Raw genomic sequence first — 16,983 nt, 5'->3', positions numbered from 1 at the left:
TCTCTGCCTTCTCTGGTGGTTCAGATGGTAAAAAAATATACCTGCAATGCAGGAGACCTGAGTTTGATCCCAGCTTGGGAAGAGCCTCTGGAGAAGGGCATGGCAACCCACTTCAGTATTCTTGCTTGGAGAATTCCATGGACAGAGGAGCCTGGTGACTATAGTCCTTGGGGTTGCAAAGAGTTGGACACGGCTAGCACTTGAAAAAACAATCTGCTGATGTCTTGGTGTAGCGTTTTCTCCCATCAGAGATGACATGGCAGTACTGGATTGCATTCTGAATGGCTGCTGCAACCTTCGTGTACCATTCTACATTCAGGTCCTGCACCTCAAAAACTAATTTGTTCTTGTTGTTCAGTCACTTAGTCGTGTCTGACTCTGTGAGACCCCCTGGAGAGTCCATGGAATCCCCCAGGCCAGGATACTGGAGTAGGTAGCCTTTCCTTTCTCCAGGGCATCTTCCCAACTCAGGGACTGAACCCAGGTCTCCCGCATTGCAGGTGGATTCTTTACCATCTGAGCCACAAGAAAAGCTCAGTTTCTGCTGTATGACAAAGTAAATTAGCTACATGTATACATATATTCCCTCCCTCTTGAACAGGCTTTCCTGTTCATCACCATTTCCCAGAGTTTATTCAGACTCACGTCCATTGAGTCGGTGATGCCATCCAACCATCTCATCCTGTCACCCCTTCTCCTCCTGCCCTCTATCTTTCCTAGCACTGGAGTCTTTTCCAATGAGTTGACTCTTTGCATCAAGTGCCCTCTTAAATAAAGAAAATCCCCTAGCTATTTTCTGTGTTGTGATTCCCTCTGGTTCTTCAGTTACATCTTCTTTCTCTTGTCTTAGTCTTTTCTCTGGTCCTCCAATTCCTTCAATTCCTCTCTCCAGTATCTTAGTTATTTTCATTTTCGTTTCCATCATTTTTACTCGGTGCTTCTTAGCAGTACCAACAACATCACCACTGCTTTTATGCTTGCTTCTGGACATCCTCAGATTGAAATAAAGAGAGTTACTTACCCTATAAAGCACTGTACTGTAAAGTACACAAAAGCACAACCACTTGTAGAGGAGGCACACATGTGACAACATATGCAAGACACTTTATATTTTATTTGAGAACAAATTGTTCTTAAGAAACACATCTCTTCATAGGATAATGGGAATTTCCCAATTGTTCAGATCCAAGGTTGAGAATAAATCTGAGAAAGTGGGAAAACCATAAAACAGAAAAACTCTTGTATATGAAAGAGAGTGAGCACACATTTCAATAAAGTGAGTGACATAAACTGTATGGATATGTTGAAATAAAATAAATGAAAATTCCAGGAAATAAATAGAAGGAGCAAGTTCTACTTTCACAGCCAGATCAAAGAATCTGATCAAAGATTTGCAATTTCAAGCACTGGATCTCTGAATCCTTCAATTATGTGCCTTTCTTTATCTCAGGACAAGTGTCCTTTTTATAGCTGCCATTCTGAAGAATGCCTTCAGAGCCCTCTTTATGTCTCTATTCCTTAGACTATAGATGAAAGGATTCAGCATGGGTGTGACCACAGTGTACATCATTGATGCTGTTGCACTTGACTGGGAGCTGTGGGTAGCAGCAGAGCTAACATACACTCCTAGGCTTGTACAGTAAAATAAGAAGACAACTGAGAGGTGAGATACACAGGTGGAAAATGCTTTATACTTCCCCTGAGCAGATGAAATTCTGTGGATGGAAGACGCTATCTTAGTGTAAGAGTAAAAGATTCCAGTGAGGGGACCACCAGCTAGCAGCACAGCTGTGATGTATATCACCAAGTCATTGGGAAAGCTGTCAGAACAGGCAAGTTGGACCATCTGATTGAGTTCACAGAAATAGTGAGGGATTTCCAACTCTTCACAGAAGGACAGTCTCAACACCATTAAGGTCTGTAACAATGAATGCAGGACACTGATGGCCCAGCTAACCAGAACCAAAATTCTACAGACTTTTGGATTCATGATGACCGTATAGTACAGGGGGTGACAGATGGCTGCAAAGCGGTCATAGGCCATTACTGTCAGGAGGAAGTCATCCAACCCTGCAAACAGCATTAAAAAATACACCTGAGTGATGCAGGCTTCATAGGTTATAACTTGGCTTTGGATGTAGATGTTCCATAGCATTTTGGGGATGGTGGTGGAGGTGAAGCAGATGTCTACAAAGGACAAGTTGGTGAGGAAGAAGTACATGGGGGTGTGGAGGTGGGAGTCTGAGCTGATGGCCAAGATGATGAGTATGTTTCCAAACACAGTGATCAGGTACATGGAGAGAAAAAGCCCAAATATGAGGGGTTGTAGTTCTGATTCCTCTGAGAATCCCAGGAGAAGAAATTCTGAAGGTCTTGTTAAATTCCTTTGTCCCATGTTTTGGAGGTGACTACAAAGAAAGGGGAAAATGACATGTTTAACTTGCATCCTCACATTACTGAAATGCTACCACTTATATTTTGTGGTTAAAAATTAATTTCAGTATTTTGTTCTTGGATTTGGCAGAGTATATAGTCTTGAAAAACCAATTCTCCTAAAATCCAGTCATGGAGAAAGAATATAGGAAATAAAAAAGTACAGCATGTCAGATGGTGACAGAGACTATGAAAAAATGAAAGCAAGTGTAAGGGGAAAGAATAAAGAGGGGGTGCTACTTTTTATAGGTGTTCAGGCAAGGCATGCAGATAGGGTGACTTTGAGCAGAGACCTCAATGAAGAGAGAGCAGGAGCCTTGAATATATCAAGTGTGTGCTTGGCAGGGAGAACAGCCAGTGCAAAGGCCCTGGCTGGTGCTTGTTTAAGATGTTCTAGTTTAAAGGAAGGAAGCCAGTGTGTGGAGGGTAATGGACAAGAGGTAGAGTGAGGACTGGTGGTGTCAGAGGATGTTGAGGACCAAGGTGGCCTCCTGATGCTGCTGAAATTGTAGGTCACGGGAGTCTTTCATCTGTACTATGTTCCTCTAGCACTTTCTGAAATTGTTGCAAGACTGTCCTGTATGTTTAAATAAATCCTTCTGTTGACTGAGTTATGGCCTCTGTATGAGTCATCTTGGAATATATCAGTTCAGCACCCCTGGTCTCAGGACTTCTCACACTACACAAGGCACCAAGTCTCTCTCACATACACACAGTAGACCCTGGCTTCCTAAACTATATTACTTCCATGTGATTTTCACCCTTAACTATCTTGATTGACTTAGTTGATACAACTCAAGTCAATCAGATCAAATTATCTAAAACTACCATCTAGCAATAATCTCAGATACCAATAAACTTGAGTTTTATTTTGATATGGTCATTTTCCTCCTTGTATTAAGCATACATTATTTGCTCTTTTCAGTGAGCAAAGATGCCTGTATATATATCTATAATCCTCCTCTAATCTGAAACACAAATTGTACAGTAAAAGAGAAAAATGAGCAAAGGGAAAAAACCAACATTTTACAAAACAATGTATATAAGGTACGATGAATATGAATTGAATGTTGGCCATTTTTAGTCTCATGCAACAAATCTTGTTTTTCCTGAGGCTATTTAATATTTATTTGAGCTACTGGTTTTATATGATACTCTCCTATAGGCAAACCTCTATCTCCATTTTCACATGTGGCATCTTCTCTTTGTTCTTCTTGGGTTTTGATTGCCTTTCTGATAAATTCAATGGCATACTCTAGTCCTAGTTCTGATCTTTGCCCAACCATCAATGACCTCTGCAGTCCACACACACACAAAACCTTCAGACATAGAAACAATTCCAGCCTTTTTTTCTTTATCCATTTCTCTGTTGTTGGACATTTAGGTTTCTTCCATATCCTGGCTATTGTAAATAGTGCTGCAATGAACCTTGGGGGTGCATGTATATTTTTGAATTATGATTTTCTCTGTGTATATGCCCAGGAGTGAGATTGCTGGATCATATGAAAAACAGAAATAGAGATGCAGGCATAGAGAACAAATGTTTGGATACCAAGGGGGTAAGAGGAGGTGGGAGGAATTGGGAGGTTGAGATTGATACATGTACACTATTTATACTATGTATAAAATAGATAACTAATGAAAACCTATTGTATAGCATAGGGAACTCTACTTCATGCCCGGTGGGGACTTGAGTGGAAAGAGTTACAAAAGGGAGGACGCATATGTATATGTATATGTGTATGTATATGTATATGTATGGCTGATTCATTTTGCTGTACAGTAGAAACTAACACAACCTTGTAAAGCAACTATACTCCAATAAACATTAATTAAAAAATAGAATGTAAGGAGAAAGCAGTATCCCAGATTCAATTTCATGTTTATGGAGATTTGTGGCTTTCAATATGCTTAAAGGAAGGTATAAGTGATCTTTAGTCAAATGGTAAAAAATGATGTTTTCCTCATGATGGCTGAATGTGAGGCAACATTTAGAAATAGGTCTAATCACAAATGCAGGAGACCCAGGTTTGATCCCTGGGTCGGGAAGATCCCCTGGAGAAGGGAATGGCAACCACTCCAGTATCCTTGCCCAGAGAATCCCATGGACAGAGGAGCCATGAGGTCATAAACAGTTGGACATGACTGAGCAACTAACACACACAACACACACTAATCACAAAATGTCAGGAAGAACATTAAGGGATAAATAGATGTAAAACTTGCTGGGAACTTATAAAGGCTGAAGTATTAGCACTAAACTGGTAGAATTTTCACTACTCATTTTGTTTAAAACAATGATTTTCAGGTGAAGAGTAGTAATATGCTGGCCCAATTCTTTCAGGAAAAAATTAAAATTGAAGAGCAAAGGAGAGAAAACAATATAACTGATGGTAGATGTGACTACACAAAATTTACATACATTCACAGTCCCTCTCAAATACAATTATACTTACTTAAAGCAACTGAAATAGCCAATTTGTGAAAAACTCCAATTCTTTGTTTGAGAGACTGCACTAAAAAACAGGAATAAAAGCTCACAGATCGTATTACACAAAATCAGAAGACTCATGCCAATAAGAGAGAAAGTAAAGGGTTAACAAATCCACATATATATTCATCCTCAGAGGTAATGAAATAATTGGAAACTGAGTTCATTAGCACACCCTTTTAACATCATAATTTTTTTTTCATTTCTTTCACAGAAGAAAACTGTGAAATTTATGTCTTTAGCAACTGCTGTTTCAAGGATGTATTTGCAGTCATTCCTTAGTATGGACCTTTCTAATCAACACTGAAACATGATCAAATATCCTGTCATAAAATTAGAAAGAAATGCCACATGTAAAATAAGATAAAAAAAGATAGCCAGTGGGAATTTGCTGTATGATGCAGGAAGCTCAAACCAGTACTCTGTGACAACCTAGAGGTGTGGGATGGGGGAGGTGGGAGGGAGGCTCAAGAGGGAGGAGACATATGTATACCTCTGACCGATTCATTTTGATGTATGGCAGAAACCAATACAATATTGTAAAGCAATTATCCTCCAATTAAAAACAGATTAAAAAGAAATGCCCTCACTATGTCTTATATCCATCCATTGCTAATATCCAATTTCTCTACTCCAGTAAATGAACAAGATATTGGACATTTGTTTTACTTCTACTGGAAGCACTTTATGCTTCTCACCGCTGTTCTATTTGGGCTTACATTGATATCATTTGATTGGCATTGTTGAATATTATCATACTGAATTGAATGCTCACTTCTCTTTCTAGCATCATAAAAATGAATTGATATTTAATCAAGCAAGCAACCAACCATAGTGATCTCTGGGCTCTGGGTTAGGCTGAAATGGTTCTCAGGTGACTGCTAGTGAACATTCTCTCTGACCTTTTCTTGCAGTGTCTTTTGGGTTTTTGAAATCTCTTGCATGGGAACTCTGAAAGGAAGGTCTCCCTGTGGAAGTATGAATCCCTTCCTGGATGGTTGATGATGGAGACTGGAGCTCTGTCCCCAGATGAGAGAGCATGTAGGGTTCAAGTATTTGTCCTTTAGTCAGACTTAGGACTCCAAAAGGAACAACCAGGTCTAGTCCGTGCCAAGGTTGTACAAGCTCAGGGATGCAGCAGAGGAGGTATTTACTGCTCCCTCTGTCTGCTAAGTAGGTTCATTTCCCTCTTGTTACTAAGCCTTGTCGTAGTAACCCGCCCTTGTTACTATGTGATTTCCCTGTGGATGCTGGTCTGGACAAAAAGGATTTTTGTCTTCTGATTCTCTGTTCCCAGGATACTAGCTATAAGTCAAGAGATTTCAATGTTTATTAATCATTCTCCATTAACTCTCTTCTTTTCCAGAGGTCTAAACTCCCAGTACTCTATCTCAATCCTGAATTTAAGTTTTCTCCAACATCTGAGTCTAAGGCAACTGTCTTGACTTGTTCCCTTGAATCATTAAAGCATTGTCTTGTGATGGCTAACAGCCCATGAAACCCTTAGAAAATAATTATTCCCTTCATTATAAGAGGGACAGTTTTGTTTCTCAAATGGAAAACATTCAGCAGTGCACATTTTGTCTTCCTGACTTTCTTTTTTTTTTTTTTTCATGAATTCTCAGTCTGTCCCACTCTTTGCAACCCTACAGACAGCAATCTTCCAGGCTCCTCTGTCTATGAGATTTTGCTGGCAATAATACTGGAGTGGGTTGTCATTTCCTCCTCCAGGGTGTGTTCCCAACCCAGGGATTGAACCCACATCTGTATTGCAGGAGGATTCTTTACCACTGTACCACCTGGGAAATCTTTGGCTTCCTGACACTTGCTAAAACCATTAGGAACTTCATATTATACCTGAAGTTGAGAGCTGTCATTTTTCCCTTCATTATAAAGTATATGTAAGTTATGACATATATTTAGATATTTTCAAGCACCATGACCAACCTTAGCACATTATAGGGATGATCTGATTTAATTTGTAGAGAAGTTCCTTCTGTGAGGTAGCACTATTATAACTTCATCCTCTGTTTCAGAAATGAGGCTCAGAGGAATTTAATGTTCTGCAGAAAATTACAAATTGATTTTTGGATGGAATCTTGATTGAAATTCTATCAGGATGCTTCCAGTTCTCAGGCTTTCATTTATGGTTCTCATCTAGAGATGGTATTGCTCCTGGGGTTATTCGGCAATGTAAGGTGGGATGCTGTAAAACACTCAAAATTAACAGAATAACACTCAACACCAATAATTGTCCTGTCCCAAATCTTAATGTCTACAGGAGAGGAAACCCACTTACACCAGCACTTCCCCAATTCCATTGTGGATACAAGTCACCAGGAATTGTAATTCAGGGCAAATTCTCATTGAACAGGTCTCCAGTGGGTCCAAGGACTCTGCATTTCTAATAGCTGTGTAGGGGTATGAAGCTGCATATTCTGGTCTTGAGGGTCACACTTTGAGTAACAAGGCTCTCGGCCTCTGCTAGAGTCAGGTATAGGGATGTTTAGGTCTGTACCCAAAATAATTTTTTGTATATAATTTCATTTTATTTTTATTTTTTATACATATATCTCCTCCTTATTTAGCCCCCTCCCACCCTCTCCCTATCCCATTCTTTTAGGTTATCACAGAGCATCAGGCTGGGCTCCCTGCATTATACAGCAGCTTCTCACTAGCTAGCTATTTTACACATGGTAGTGCCAATGGTATGTCATTGCTATCTTCTCAATTTGTCCCAACCTCTCCAGCTGTGTCCACAAGTCCATCTTCTACGTCTGTGTCTCTATTCCTGCCTTGCAAATAGGTTCATCAGTATCATTTTTCTAGATTCCATATATATGTGTTAATATGTGATATTAAATAGAGAAAAACAATAGAATGGGAAAGACTAGAGATCTCTTCAAGAAAACTAGAGATACCAAGGGAACATTTCATGCAAAAATGGGCACAATAATGGACAGAAATGATATGGACCTAAAAGAAGCTTAAGATATTAAGAAGAGGTGGCAACAAAACACAGAAGAACTATACAAAAAAGATCTTCACAACCCAGATAATCACAATGGTGTGATCACTGACCTAGAGTCAGACATCCTGGAATGCAAAATCAAGTGGGCATTAGGAAGCATCACTGTGAACAAAGCTAGTGGAGGTGATGGAATTCCAGTTGAGCTATTTCAAATCCTAAAAGATGATGCTGTGAAAATGCTGCACTCAATATGCCAGCAAATTTGGAAAACTCAGCAGTGGCCACAGGACTGGAAAATGCCAGTTTTCATTCCAATCCCAATGAAAGGCAATGTCAAAGAATGTTCAACCTACAACACAATTGTACTCATCTCATACGCTAGCAAAGTAATGCTCAAAATTGTCCAAGCCAGGCTTCAGCAGTATGTGAACTGTGAACTTCCAGATGTTCAAGCTGGATTTAAAAGAGGCAGAGGAAGAATCAGAGATCAAATTGCCAACATCTGTTGGATCATTGAGAATGCAAGAGAGTTTCAGAAAAACATCTACTTCTGCTTTATTGACTACACCAAAAACTTTGACTGTGTGGATCACCACAAACTGTGGAAAATTCTTAAAGAGATGGGAATAACAGACCACCTTACCTGTCTCCTGAGAAATTTGTATGCAGGTCAAGAAGCAACAGTTAGAACTGGACATGGAACAACAGACTGGTTCCAAGTTGGGAAAGGAGTATGTCAAGGCTGCATACTGTCACCCTGCTTATTTAACTTGTATGTAGAGTACATCATGCAAAATCCTGGGCTGGATGAAGCACAAGCTGGAATCAAGATTGCTGGAAGAAATATCAATAACCTCAGATATGCAGATGACACCACCCTTATGGCAGAAAGTGAAGAATAACTAAAGAGCCTCTTGATAAAAGTGAAAGAAGATTCTCATTGCTGGAATTTTGTTAAGGGTTTTTGCATCTATGTTCATCAGTGACATTGGCCTGTAGTTTTCTTTTTTTGTGGCATCTTTTTCAGGTTTTGGTATTAGGGTGATGGTGGCCTCATAGAATGAGTTTGGAAGTTTACTTTCCTCTGCAATTTTCTGGAAGAGTTTGAGTAGGATAGGTGTTAGCTCTTCTCTAAGTTTTTGGTAGAATTCAGCTGTGAAGCCGTCTGGACCTGGGCTTTTGTTTGCTGGAAGATTTCTGATTACAGTTTCAATTTGCATCCTTGTGATGGGTCTGTTAAGATTTTCTATTTCTTCTTGGTTCAGTTTGGGAAAGTTCTACTTTTCTAATAATTTGTCAATTTCTTCCACGTTGTCCATCTTATTGACATATTATTGCTGATAGTAGTCTCTTTTGATCCATTGTATTTGTGTGTTGTCTGTTGTGATCTCTCCATTTTCATTTCTAATTTTATTGATTTGATTTTTCTCCCTTTGTTTTTTGATGAGTCTTGCTAGTGGTTTGTCAATTTTATTTATCCTTTCAAAGAACCATACACCATGACCAAGTGGGCTTTATCCCAGGGATGCAAGGATTCTTCAATATCTGCAAACCAATCAATGTAATACATCACATTAACAAATTGAAAAACAAAAACCATATGATTATCTCAATAGATGCAGAGAAAGCCTTTGACAAAATTCAATGTCCATTTATGATAAAACTCTCCAGAAAGCAGGAATAGAAGGAACATACCTCAACATAATAAAAGCAATATATGTCAAACCCACAGCAAACATTATCCTCAATGATGAAAAATAGAAAGCATTTCCCCTAAAGTTGGGAAGAAGACATGGGTGCCCACTCTTACCATGAGTATTCAATATAGTTTTGGAAGTTTTGGCCACAGCAATCAGAGCAGAAAAGAAATAAAAGGAATCCAAATTGGAAAAGAAGAAGTAAAACTCTCACTGTTTGCAGATGACATGATCTTCTACATAGAAACCCTAAAGACTCCACCAGAAAATTACTATAGCTAATCAATGAATACAGTAAAATTGCAGGATATAAAATCAACACACAGAAATCCCTTTCATTTCTATACACTCATAATGAGAAAATAGAAAGATAAATTAAAGAAACAATTCCATCCACCACTGCAACGAAAAGAATAAAATACTTAGGAATATATCTACCTAAAGAAACTAAAGACCTATGTATAGAAAACTATAAAACATTGGTGAAAGAAATCAAAGAGGACACTAATAGATGGAGAAATATACCATGTTCATGGATTGGAAGAATCAATATAGTGAAAATGAGTATAGTACCCAAAGCAATCTATAAATTCAATGCAATTGAAAAGAGTTGGACACGACTGAGCGACTAATCTGATCTGATCTGATGGTATATGCCCAGTAGTGGGATTGATGGGTCTTGTCTGTCTGTGTTAGTCATTCAGTCGTGCTTGACTCTTGTGACCCCATGGACTATATAGCCTGCCAGTCTCCTCTGTCCCTGGAATTCTCCAAGGAAGAATACTGGAGTGGGTAGCCATTCCCTTCTTCAGGGGATCTTCCAGATCCAGGAATCAACCTGGTTATCCTGCCTTTCAGGCAGATTCTTTACCATCTGAGCCTCCAGGGAAGCCCACTTTTAAGGTCAATGATTAGCAAATTTATTTTATCTACCAGATTTATCCCCCTTTATATAAGGTGACATATTAAAAGTGCCTGGGATTAGAATGTGCACATTATTTTTTTTCCTGACATATATTTTTCCTGACATATATTATTTACTATCATTCAAAAGCATTTATATAAAAGAATCAACCTGTGCAGTGGGTGAGACACTTTTTTTTCAAGTTCAGTTCAGTTCAGTTCAGTCGCTCAGTTGTGTCTGACTCTTTGCGACCCCATGAATCGCAGCACGCCAGGCCTCCCTGTCCATCACCAACTCCCAGAGTTCACCCAGACTCATGTCCATCGCATCAGTGATGCCATCCAGCCATCTCATCCGCTGTCGTCCCCTTCTCCTCCTGCCCCCAATCCCTCACAGCATCAGAGTCTTTTCCAATGAGTCAACTCTTCGCATGAGGTGGCCAAAGTACTGGAGTTTCAGCTTTAGCATCATTCCTTCCAAAGAAATCCCAGGGCTGATCTCCTTCAGAATGGATTGGTTGGATCTCCTTGTAGTCCAAGGGACTCTCAAGAGTCTTCTCCAACACCACAGTTCAAAAGCATCAATTCTTCGGTGCTCAGCCTTCTTCACAGTCCAACTCTCACATCCACACATGACCACAGGAAAAACCATAGCCTTGACTAGACGAACCTTTGTTGGCAAAGTAATGTCTCTGCTTTGGAATATGCTATCTAGGTTGGTCATAACTTTCCTTCCAAGGAGTAAGCGTCTTTTAATTTCATGGCTGCAGTCACCATCTGCAGTGATTTTGGAGCCCTCCAAAATAAAGTCTGACACTGTTTCCACTGTTTCCCCATCTATTTCCCATGAAGTGATGGGACCGGATGCCATGATCTTTGTTTTCTGAATGTTGAGCTTTAAGCCAACTTTTTCACTCTCCACTTTCACTTTCATCAAGAGGCTTTTGAGTTCCTCTTCACTTTCTGCCATAAGGGTGGTGTCATCTGCGTATCTGAGGTTATTGATATTTCTCCCAGCAGTCTTGATTCCAGCTTGTGTTTCCTCCAGTCCAGCGTTTCTCATGATGTACCCCGCATATAAGTTAAATAAGCAGGGTGACAATATACAGCCTTGACAAACTCCTTTTCCTATTTGGAACCAGTCTGTTGTTCCATGTCCAGGTCTAACTGTTGCTTCCTGACCTGCATACAAATTTCTCAAGGGGCAGGTCAGGTGGTCTGGTATTCCCATCTCTTTCAGAATTTTCCATAGTTTATTGTGATCCACACAGTCAAAGGCTTTGGCATAGTCAATAAAGCAGAAATAGATGTTTTTCTGGAACTCTCTTGCTTTTTCCATGATCCAGTGGATGTTGGCAATTTGATCTCTGGTTCCTCTGCGTTTTGTAAAACCAGCTTGAACATCAGGAAGTTCACGGTTCACATATTGCTGAAGCCTGGCTTGGGGAATTTTGAGCATTACCTTACTAGCGTGTGAGATGAGTGCAATTGTGTGGTAGTTTGAGCATTCTTTGGCACTACCTTTCTTTGGGATTGGAATGAAAACTGACCTTTTCCAGTCCTGTGGCCACTGCTGAGTTTTCCAAATTTGCTAGCATATTGAGTGCAGCACTTTCACTGCATCATCTTTCAGGATTTGAAATAGCTCAAATGGGATTCCATCACCTCCACTAGCTTTGTTCATAGAGATGCTTTCTAAGGCCCACTTGACTGCACATTCCAGGATGTCTGGCTCTAGGTCAGTGATCACACCATTGTGATTATCTGGGTTGTGAAGATCTTTTTTATACAGTTCTTTTGTGTATTCTTGCCATCTCTTCTTAATATCTTCTGCTTCTGTTAGGTCCATACCATTTCTGTCCTTTTTCGAGCCCATCTTTGCATGAAATGTTCCCTTGGTATCTCTAATTTTCTTGAAGAGATCTCTAGTCTTTCCCATTCTGTTGTTTTCCTCTATTTCTTTGCTTTGATTGCTGAAGAAGTCTTTCTTATCTCTCCTTGCTATTCTTTGGAACTCTGCATTCAAATGCTTATATCTTTCCTTTCCTCCTTTGCTTTTTGCTTCTCTTCTTTTCACAGCTATTTGTAAGGCCTCCCCAGGCAGCCATTTTTCTTTTTTGCATTTCTTTTCGTGGGGATGGTCTTAATCCCTGTCTCCTGTACATGTCACGAACCTCATTCCATAGTTCATCAGGCACTCTATCTATCAGATCTAGGCCCTTAAAACTATTTCTCACTTCCACTGTATAATCATAACGGATTTGATTTAGGTTATACCTTAATGGTCTAGTGGTTTTCCCTAGTTTCTTCAATTTAAGTCTGAATTTGGCAATAAGGAGTTCATGATCTGAGCCACAGTCAGCTCCTGGTCTTGTTTTTGCTGACTGTATAGAGCTTCTCCATCTTTGGCTACAAAGAATATAATCAATCTGATTTCAGTGTTGACCATCTGGTGATGTCCATGTATAGAGTCTTCTCTTGTGTTGTTGGAAGAGGGTGTTTGTTATGACCAGGGCATTTTCTTGGCAAAACTCTATTAGCCTTTGCCCTGCTTCATTCTGTACTCCAAGGCCAAATTTGCCTGTTACTCCAGATGTTTGTTGACTTCCTACTTTTGCATTCCAGTCCCATATAATGAAAAGGACATCTTTTTTGGGTGTTAGTTCTAAAAGGTCTTGTAGGTCTTCATAGAACCGTTCAACTTCAGCTTCCTCAGTGTTACTGGTTGGGGCATGGACTTGGATTACTGTGATATTGAATGGTTTGCCTTGGAAACGAACAGAGATCATTCTGTCATTTTTGAGATTACATCAAATTACTGCATTTCGGACTCTTTTGTTGACCATGATGGCTACTCCATTTCTTCTGAGGGATTCCTGCCCGCAGTAGTAGATATAATTGTCATCTGAGTTAAATTCACCCATTCCAGTCCATTTTAGTTCGCTGATTCCTAGAATGTTGACGTTCACTCTTGCCATCTCTTGTCTGATCACTTCAATTTGCCTTGATTCATGGACCTGACATTCCAGGTTCCTATGCAATATTGCTCTTTACAGCATCGGACCTTGCTTCTGTCACCAGTCACATCCACAGCTGCATATTCTTTTTGCTTTGGCTCCATCCCTTCATTCTTTCTGGAGTTATTTCTCTACTGATGTCCAGTAGCATATTGGGCACCTACTGACCTGGGGAGTTCCTCTTTCAGTATCCTATCATTTTGCCTTTTCATACTGTTCATGGGGTTTTCAAGGCAAGAATACTGAGGTGGTTTGCCATTTCCTTCTCCAGTGGGCCACATTCTGTCAGATCTCTCCACCATGACCCTCCCATCTTGGGTTGCCCCACGGGCATGGCTTAGTTTCATTGAGTTAGACAAGGCTGTGGTCCTAGTGTGATTAAACTGACTAGTTTTCTGTGAGTTTGGTTTCAGTGTGTCTGCCCTCTGATGACCTCTTGCAACACTTATCATCTTACTTGGGTTTTTCTTACCTTGGGTGTGGGGTATCTCTTCACGGCTGCTCCAGCAAAGCACAGCCATTGCTCCTTACCTTGGATGGGGGTATCTCCTCACCACCGCCCTTCCTGACCACCAACATGGGATAGCTCCTCTAGGCCCTCCTGCGCCCACACAGCCACGGCTCCTTGTCCTGAAGGATCCCGGATGAGCCCCCAAGATGAAAGGTTGTTGTTGAATCACTCTTTCTGCCCCCTTCTGATGCCGATGTCAGAAGCTTTCTCTATCTCCTTTGTATTTTAATAAACTTTATTACACAAAAGCTCTGAGCGGTCAAGCCTTGTCTCTGGCCCCAGATTGAATTCTTCTCCTCCTGGGGCCAAGAATCCCGATGTCTTTGCATGATTCAACAACAACCTTTCTTTAAAAATTGTGTAAAAAAATTAGTTTTGTTACAGAACACGTAAATATTCCTGTTCCTGACTCTAACATAGGCCCAGAGCCTTGTTACTGAAAATATTACCCAGAGATCAGGACCTGCAATTTCACACTGCCACAATATTGTTAGAAATGCAGAGTCCTCAGGCCCATTGGAGACCTGCTCAATGAGAATTTGCCCTGAATTACAGTTCCTGGTGACTTGTATGCACAGTGACGTTGGAGAACTGCTGGTGTAAATGGCTCTTCACACCTTCAGTGTTAACTTTGGGACAGGATACTTGTGTTCCCTGATATCTCGTGTATTGTGCTGTTTTGCAGCATTTGACTTTTAATTGTCATACAACCCCAGGAGCAAAACCATCTCTGATTGAGAACCACTAACCAAAGCCTGAGAACTGGAAGCATCCTGAAATAATTCTAATCAAGACTCTATCTCACAATCAGTTTGCAATTTTCAGCAGAACATTAAATATATCCCAGACCCATTTCTGAAACGTTGGAGGGAGTTATAACAGCACTACCTCACAAAAGGAGCTTCTCTAAAAATTAACTTCCTATAATGTGCTAAGGTAGGTTTCCTTGGCAGTGCAGATGGTAAAGAATCTACCTGCAATGCAGGTGACACAGGTTTTATCCCTGGCTTGGGAATATCTTTTAGAGAAGGGAATGACAACCCACTCCAGTATTCTTGCCTGGTTAATCTCATGGACAGAGGAGACTCATGGGCTACAACCATGGGATTGTAGAGATGGACACAACTGAGTGACTAACACATACATACATACACTGTACTAAGGCAGATTATGGTACTTAAAAAAAAATCTAAATATATCCCCAAACTTACATTTTATAATGAGAAGCAGAAGGACAGCTCTCAACTTTAGATATAAATATGAAATGCCTAATGATTTTAGCAAAAGTATCAGGAATTGGAAGAGTGCACTATCCAATATTTTACATTAAAGAAACAAAATTGTCCCTCATATAAAGATTGTGTGTGTGTGCCCAGTCACTTAGTGAGTCTGACTCTTTGTGACACCATGGACTATAGCCTACCAGGTTCCTCTGTCCATGGAATTTTTCAGGCAAGGATACTGGAGTGGGTTGCCATTTCCTACTCCACTGAATCACCCCAACCCAGGGATCAAACCTACCTCTCTTGTGTCTCCTGTGCTGGCAAGAAATTCTTTCACTTCTGTGCCACCTGGGAAGCCTCCTTATAAAGAGGGGAATTACAATTTTGTATAGGTTTAACCGGGTATGTAGCCATCACAAGTCAATTATTTAATGAGTCAATGGACCTATTCAAGATAATTGCCTCAGTCTCATTGGAGAAAATTAAAATTAAGGGTTGAGTTAAGGTGTTGGCAGTTTAGATCTTTGGAAAGCAAGAGTTAATATAGAAGTATTAATAAGCATTGAATTCACCTGGCTTGTTAATGCTATCCTAGGTATAGAGAATCACCGGTGGAGGGGGGAGGGGGGAGGAATCCTTTCTGTCAAGGATTGTGTCCAGAATTCCCTGTGGCATTCATGGTCATTACAACATTAGGGAAATAAACCTAATGAGCCATTGCCTTCTCCAAATGAGCAAACAAAAAGAGCTGTAAATATCTCCTTTGCTGCATCCTTGAGTTTGTATCACCTGGGCATAGATGAGACATGGTTGTTGCTTTTTGAGTCCAAAGTCCAACTAAGGGACCAGTGCTTGTCTCCTTCCTGCTGTCTTGTCTTGGGACAAAGCCTCAGTGTCCAACATCAACCATCCATAAAAGAATTCAGCCTGTCACAGGAAGACCTTCTTTTCAGAGTTCCCATGCAGGAGAGTCCAAGAGCCCAAAGGACACTGCAGGTAAAGATTAGAGAGAAGGATATCCCAGATGTTTACCTGAGGTTGTTTGAGTACCAGCTCAGCCAAGCCCAGAGCCCAGAGCCCAGAGCCCACTGTGGTTGGTTTGTTTGCTTAATTAAATATCAATGTATTAATATTGTTATGATATGAAAAGAAGAAGTGAATATTGAACTCAGAAAGGCAGTGTTCTGTGATTCCAACTAAATGACAGAAATCAGTTCAGTCACTCAGTTGTGTCTGACTCTTTACAACCCCACGGACTGCAGCACACCAGGCTTCTCTGTCTTTCAACAACTCCTGGAGCTTACTCAAACTCATGTCCATCTATCTAGTCGGTGATGCCATCCAACCATCTTGTCCTCTGTCATCCCCTTCTCCTCCTGCCTTCAATCTTTCCCAGCATCAGGGACTTTTCCAGTGAGTCAGTTCGTCCCATCAGGTGGCCAAAGGATTGGAATTTCAGCTTCAGCATCGGTCCTTTTAATGAATATTTGGGACTGATTTCCTTTAGGATTGACTGGTTTGATCCCTTTGCAGTCCAAGGGACTCTCAAGAGTCAACGATAGGAATGGAAGCCCAATTAGAAGAGGGATGAGAGGCATAAAATGTTTCCTGTAAAAGTAGAACATGTGTCCAAATATCTTATTAATTAAATGGGGGTACAGAAATAGGGTATTAGCTGCAGAGGGATATAACCTAAAGTGAAGATATTTTTAATTTTTATAATGGGTCTTATTTGAT

At 40.3% G+C, this 16,983-nt stretch overlaps 1 protein-coding gene across 1 annotated transcript; it reads right to left on the bottom strand.

Annotated features, from left to right (window-relative positions):
* Positions 1-1,441: 1,441 nt before the first annotated feature.
* On the bottom strand, positions 1,442-2,395 carry LOC102274228 (olfactory receptor-like protein OLF4). The gene has a single exon (XM_005904165.1). It carries the CDS (start codon positions 2,393-2,395, stop codon positions 1,442-1,444), a length of 954 nt encoding a protein of 317 aa, XP_005904227.1.
* Between the last annotated feature and the right edge of the window lie 14,588 nt (positions 2,396-16,983).

This window comes from Bos mutus, chromosome 7, assembly GCF_027580195.1.
Source record: "Bos mutus isolate GX-2022 chromosome 7, NWIPB_WYAK_1.1, whole genome shotgun sequence".
Taxonomy (NCBI): domain Eukaryota; kingdom Metazoa; phylum Chordata; class Mammalia; order Artiodactyla; family Bovidae; genus Bos; species Bos mutus.
Note: the sequence above shows the minus strand (reverse complement) of the source record. Positions and strands in the feature narration are given on the sequence as shown.

What these genes read in the sequence shown, in the direction of transcription:
- LOC102274228 (XM_005904165.1), bottom strand. Translation starts at nt 2,395, where the DNA reads ATGGGACAAAGGAATTTAACAAGACCTTCAGAATTTCTTCTCCTGGGA.